The sequence below is a fragment of the Pongo pygmaeus genome, chromosome 1 (assembly GCF_028885625.2).
Source record: "Pongo pygmaeus isolate AG05252 chromosome 1, NHGRI_mPonPyg2-v2.0_pri, whole genome shotgun sequence".
NCBI lineage: Eukaryota > Metazoa > Chordata > Mammalia > Primates > Hominidae > Pongo > Pongo pygmaeus.
The window spans coordinates 81725275-81732222 of NC_072373.2; the positions used below are offsets into that span (position 1 = coordinate 81725275).

General features: G+C 44.5%; 1 protein-coding gene across 1 annotated transcript; it reads right to left on the reverse strand.

Moving 5' to 3' along the window:
- Positions 1-369: 369 nt before the first annotated feature.
- Positions 370-918, reverse strand: LOC129014054 (dynactin subunit 5-like). Its single transcript, XM_054451026.1, has one exon. It carries the CDS (start codon positions 916-918, stop codon positions 370-372), a length of 549 nt encoding a protein of 182 aa, XP_054307001.1.
- Positions 919-6948: the final 6030 nt, after the last annotated feature.

Consider the following 6948-nt stretch of genomic DNA (forward strand, 5'->3'; position numbering starts at 1 on the left):
ACCTCCACACCAGGAGGGTGCTGCTGCTGTGCAGGCCCGTTTCCGGTGGGATCCAGCCATGCACAGGACCAAGGGGCTGGAGTGTTGGGAACAGATGATTCTGTGTTCCACAAATAATGGTAGAAAGTGACTGGTCATAGATAAGGTGTAAGCACAGCATTTGAAGACAACGCCTCCAGATAGTCCATCTGTTAGTAAATTCTTAAGAGCTTAGAGCCTTGAGGATTGAGAAATTCTAAAGAAATTTTTTTAAAGAAGGAGAGTGGTAGGTGTCAAAGACACAAGAGCTCTTTGTAGGTGCTGACTGGCTTACTTTGTCCCCAGGTTCATCTTAGAGCTCAAGCAGATTCAAGACGTGAGGCAGAGACGCTAGACCTGTGTCAGGGGCAAAAACTTCTGATAGTAGCTCTTGGTGACATCAATCATCAGCTCCTGAGTGCACTCCAGGAGCTCTCCGGAGAAGCATCCTGGGCAGCCTGAGAAGACAGTGAATGGTGGGACCACAGTTTCTGGAGGTAATGCTGTGTTGTCAAGAATTTTGCAGCAGTCTTTCAACAAACACCGGCACCCTATCACACAGTTCTTGCCCACATGAATGCAATAACCAATCTGAGCTGCGTTGACCACACACTCTTCCTCAATAAAGACATGGTCCCCAATATGTAAAGGAAAGAATTCAACACCCTTGCTGAATTTCTTGAATGGTGGCCTTATGACACTACAACTTTTCACAACACAATGGTGTCCAATTCTTACGTTTTCCAGAACCCCTCGGATAACACAGTCTTTCATCACAATGGTCTTGCCATTGAGAACTATGTTCTGGCTTCCACACAACACTGACTGGAGACTGGCTTTGTTCCCAGATGCCGTCTTGATATACTCAGACTTGTTGTAGAGCAGCTCACCCAACTCCATGGCCACCGCCTCCTTCCTTCAGCCCCGGATCCTGTCAGAGTCAGTTAATCAGTCTTTCTGAGATTCCGGCTACTTCTGCCATTCCAATATTTCTATCTGGCCATGTCCTTTCTCTGCTGAAACCCTTAAATGAGGCCACAAAGGCCAGGGGCTGTGCTAAAAAGCATGGTCTCTGAAGCTGGACTACCTGGTTTCAATCCTGACTCTCATTTCTAGCACAGGCTTCTCATCTGTAAAAGGGGAATAATAATAGCCCCAGTCTCTTAGAGTTGCTTTAAAAACTGATTGAGGTTAGTAGTAGGCTTAGGACAATATCTGGCATAGAGTAGACATCTGTAAACACTTGTTGTTCCCCACTCTTTGCTATTTAAAATCCAAGCTTCTTAAATGGTCGATAAAAGACTTTACAGTCTGTTCCACTTGCTTTTCCAGCCCCATCTCCCAATCTCCCAAGCCAGCACACACTGCTTCAGACACACTGAGCCTCGTGCAGACCCTGAAATCACCTTTCTCTCTCTTTCTCACTATCTCTTCCCTTTCTCTCTTTCTCCTTTCTTCCTTCCCCATTATCTCTTTGCCCGCCCAACTGCTCCTTGCCTTCCCCACCCCTGCTCCACACCAGGTCAGTGCTCTCTGTGCCCATGTCACTTCCTAAGCTATGTTCTCATTCTCTTTTTTCCACTAACCTAAAAACCCAGTTGTCTTCTCAGCATGTTGCACAATGCCTGTTACCTAGTAGGTGCTCAGTAAATATTTGATGAAAGAACAAATGTCCAAGCTGTATGATAGATTAGTCATCAGCCATATTTCCAACTCCCCAGTCATTCTGAATACAATCATTGTTTGGACTTAGCTCTCTACACCAAAAGGAAGCTGCTTCTCTCACAAGGATGTCCAAATCTTAGATAGAAAACAGGGACTGTGGCAGGGAAGAGGCAGAGGCAGAGTCTGGGTCAGCAGAAGACAGCAACCATGAGCAGACCTGGACTCTCTCCTCAAGACTGGAATATGCCAAAGAGCACAGGACACTGAAACATTAGGGAAGGACCTCTGGACTGCTGGGTGGTATCAGAGGCCTGGCCTTGCCACTAACTTGCTGGACAACCTTGAACAAATCATCTTTGCTCTCTGGGCCTCAGTTTCCTAACATATACAATGAAGGATTTGACTTTTATGCTCTCTAAGGATTCTTGCAACTCTAATGAGGTGTGTATATGATTCAAGTCGTGTCATTCCTCCTTTCCAAACATCTGCGGTGGCTCCCCATCACCTGTGGAATCAAGAATCAGCCAGAAGCAGTGGCTCACTCCTGTAATCTCAGCACCTGGGGAGCCCAAGGTGGGAGGATCACTTGAGTCCAGGAGTTCAAGAATAGCCTAAGCAATGTAGTGGGACCTCTTCTCCACAAAAATTTTTTAATTACCCAGGCATGGTGTCATGCACCTGTGGTCCCAGCTGCTCAGGAGGCTGAGGTGGGAGGATCACTTAAGCCCAGGAGGTCAATGTTGCAGTGAATCATGGTCATGCCACCACACTCTAGCCTGGGTGACAGAGCAACACCCTGTCTCAAAAAACAAAAAAAAATCAATACAACACTGGCTAATAGGATTGTGTAATCTCACTTTGGCCTGTCCCTAACTCCCAACTTCCACTCAGTTCAAATCTTTCCCTTTGTGCCAATTCAGCATGTCTATTCCCTATTCCCCCATCAGCTGGTTATTCTTCTACCAACAGTGCCTTCCCTCCCCTCCGCCAATCTGACATCCTCCTCCTTTTCAGGATCCAACTCAAATCCCAACTCCTTCATGCCACTTTCCTCAGCCAACCCACCCAGGGGGCTTTGGCCTTCCCTGTTGGTCTCCATTTACAGGTTTTATACATGGTACCATACTGCCTTATGTATTGCCTCCAATCTTGCCTTCATTGATCCCTACGTATTAGTATCTTCTTTTCATAAGGAATATGTGCTTCTCAAGAAAGGGGCCCTATCTTTATGTTTACACCTTTCTCTCACCCCCTGCCTCCTATTCTGTTAGCCAGAGAATTGTATTGAGTAAACACAGGTTGGCTAAATAAGTAACTCTCTGAGAGAATTATACATCTTCTGAGCATTCATAAGTGTTCAGAAAATGGTGCTAAATGCCATAATGTTTAGGGAGCCCTGGTTTTCCTGAAGATAGTTTTCAAAAAACAAGATGCCTCCGAGTTTGCCGATGGTCTCATAAGAAACTATGCAGTCACCTCCCTTGTACACCAGAAGCTCTTTCAGCTAAGAGATCTACACATTCTGAGCTCTCCTCTCCTTACCACCTCCCAACCTCATCCCCATCAGTCCATGGTCACAGCATTGATGTTCTGAAAAAAATCAAAGCTTAGAGGAAATGTAAAGAGAATAATCTATCAAACTGCCCCATCCTCTTTTGGGCCCTCTGCCTGATTTAAATCTACCTCCAGATTTGTGGACCCCATACTTTTCATAACTAATTTTACTTAAGTAGACTCTTTTCTGCCATTTTTAAAATAATAACGTCAGGAAACTCATTTTCTCACCCGGTGGCATGTATTATGAAATACCCAGTACTGCTGTTTCTTTCACGAGCCTTCCAGTAACAGAAGAATCTGACACTCCCCTCTTTCCTTTCCTCCATTCTTTCCCTGCCCAAGCTTTCCATCTGGCATCATCATCATCATCACCATCCTAGCAGTGCTAGCCACAGCTGACACAGCCCTCTCATGGCCCTTATCTATTTCACCCTGCTCCGGTTGCTGTTAGTGCACAACCAAGATTCTCAGGGGTCCCTCCTCTCCCTTCCCCTGCCGGCCACTCCATAGCTACAGCATTCCCAGGCCACTACATGATTTCTGTGGATAAAGTGACCCACTCATGTGGTAGAGGAAAGTGTCACAGAGTGGCAGGAGCCAGGAAAGGTGGCAGGGAAGGGGTGGTAACAGGAGGACAGACATAAAGCTAAAACCCAAAGATCAAACTGAATGGCTGGTAGAAATACCAGTCCCATTTAGAAAGCTGCTTCTACCCCTGTGGATGTCATTGCCAGCTTGGAGTTTTCTTAGTGTCATGATAAGGTGAAGCGTTGGGACAAATGCTGACAGCAGCACTTCCTTTCCTTCAAACACCAGGTGGTGCCAGATACAGATTTCTTTCCGCCATAAGTCAACCTAGTGACAGAGAGTGAGAAGTCGTCCAATGAAGCTCACAGAGCAGCCTTCATGTACAAAGGGATTGTGTTCCATTTGTGTCCAAGTCCGTTTCTGTGAACTTAAAAATGCATTTTCCCATATAATTGTTTTTATAAAAGGTGGCTGGGTTCCAAAACCACCTGCAAAAATTCCCATCCAAAATGTAGTTGAAAGAAAAGTCACCTAGTAGGGAGAGAAAAATAACTCTGATACTAGGAATGAATGTCAAAGATGATTTTAAACAATGGGTAAAACTAGATTGGGAGTTCTTTGAGTACATGATTTTTTTTCTTATTTAATTATTTTTCTGCTTTCCCAGTCTTAGCCGACTGCCCATCACTGAATGTTTTTACTCATTAAATTTCAGTGCTTGAGAAAAAAGCAGGTTTCATTAAAAGTGTGTTCAGATGTATCTAAAGACTTGTGTGGTTTTTTTTTTCTTTTTTCTTTTTTTTGAGACAGTCCCATGCTGTCACCCAGGCTGGAGTACACTGACACGATCTCAGCTCACTGCACTCTCCATCTCTTGGGTTCAAACGATTCTCCTGCCTCAGCCTCCCAAGTAGCTAGGATTACAGGAGCCCACCACCACACCCAGCTAATTTTTGTTATTTTTTTTTTAGTTTCACCATGTTGGCCAGGCTGGTCTCAAACTCCTGACCTCAAGTGATCCACCTGCTTCAGCCTCCCAAAGTGCTGGGTTTACAGGAGTGAGGCACCACGCCAGACCTGGATTTTCTAAAATGATTTCCAGGATTTTTGATCCTGACTATACCAGTTGCCTAACTTCACCCTCAGATATGGAACTTTCCTTTCCACTGATGTTTTGGTGGCAATATTCATGCATTTATCAATGATAATTTAAAAAATGGTCTACAAATGGACTAAACAAATAAAAGAGATAAAGGAGGAAAAAAGAAAAGGAAGTAAGTAAAGGAGGGAGATTCTTCTAAAGTACCTGGGCAAAATTCCAGGGGATAAGGTGGGGAATATGGTTAAGCTAGAAAGGAAAGAAAGCAAGAGGGAGAGAGAAGAAAAAAGGGAAGAAAAGAGAGAAGAGGAGAGGGAGAGGGAAAGGGAAGAGAAGAGAAAAACCAAGACAAGCAAGACAGGGGAAAGGAAGCGGGCAATGCATTGCATGTTCTTCCAGGTAGGGAAAGAAAGACTGTGGCCAGGACAAGATATTAGAGCTGATCCACTGCCACCTGCCCCTCTCACAGTCCACCTTCACTGGGTGGCTTACGTCTGCCTGGTGTGGTTTGAGCGTATCTATGTGGCTGCGCTGGAGGGCAAGATTACTTTGGTTTCATGCTTACGGAGTTTCTCTACTTCAAAAGTAAACATTACAGTGAGTTAGAGAAGAGCAAGCTCTAGCCTAAGGAATCCACTATTGGCATTTTGCAAAGGTAAAGGTGAAATTCACCTTTTTTTTCCCCACCTGCGTGATGGGAGAATATAGTACAGTGTTTAGAGCTCAGGCTGTGGAGTCAGACAAAGGCTTAGAAATCCAAGCTCCTACTCTTCCTTGCTCTGGGACCTTGGGAAAGTTACTTAATGATTACTGACCTCGGTTTCCTCACTTACAAAACGGAAAAAATTATATCTTCCTCAAGGAAATGAAGATTAAAAGAAATATCACATGTAAACACCCAGGTACCATGCTTGGTATCTGATACATTTTTTAACATGGTAGCCATTATTTTTCTTACTATTATAGGACAGTTATTGGAGTCACAAGATTATTAAGGCTACCATAAAAACTAAATAATCTCGTGCTAGCAAAGTGACACATTACATATCACCAACCAGCATAACTGGGAGATGAAGAACTAGCAAAAAGAGAAGCTGCTGAATGGGGACTGAGCGCAAATCCACAGTATTAGCCAGATCTGCAGGGCAAGCCTGTCCTCCCAACACCTGGAGCTCACCGGGAATATGAGCATTCATGTGGTGGAGAAGTGGGGCAGTACACAGGGGACTTCTGCCACACTGTCCAGCTGGCCAGCAACTAACTGTCTTAGTCCATTTGTGCCGCTAAAACTAAATACCTGAGACTTGGTAATTTATAAAGAACAGAAATTTATTTTCTCACAGTTCTGGAGACTGGAAAGTCCAAGATCAAGATACTGGTATTTGATCTGGTGAGGACCTTCTTGCTGCAACCTCACATGGCAGAAGTTGGGAGGGCAAGAGAGAGCCAAAGAGCAGGCTAGCAAGCCAACTGAATGCTGGCAGAAGCCTCTTTAATAAGTGCCTTGATCCCATAAATGACAGAGGAGCACTTAAGGCCTAATCACCTCTGAAAGGCTCCCATCGCCTAATACTGTCACATTAGCACCACTTGAATTTTGAAAGCAACATATTCAAACCATAACAGAAACCCACATTCTGTTTGGAAGTATTTCCCATTTTTGTGAATCTTGGTAAGAGAGAGTCTGCCTCCTACATTCTACAGGAGCCAATTGAACTCTCTCATCCAGAGATGCCAGTAGAGATACCAGTACCATTTAGAAAACTGCTTCTACCCCTTTGGATGTCATTGCCAACTTGGGGTTTTCTTAGTGTCATGATAAGGTGAAGTGTTGGAACAAATGCTGACAGCAGCACTTCCTTTCCTTCAAACACCAGATGGTGCCAGATAGATTTCTTTCAGCCATAAGTCAACCTAGTGACTTACAGAGTAGTCGTCCAATGAAGCTATGAGTTATGAAAAAAGCAACTTGGCTTCCTGCCTTATGACCCACAGAAGCCAACCTGGTTCTGTTTTCAGTGATGGGTATCTGAGTTACCGGCAGCGAATGTGTACAAGTCTGAAGCAATCTCAATTCTTGC

Excerpts from the sequence above, each read along its gene's own strand:
- LOC129014054 (XM_054451026.1), bottom strand. The coding sequence starts at position 918 with ATGGAGTTGGGTGAGCTGCTCTACAACAAGTCTGAGTATATCAAGACG.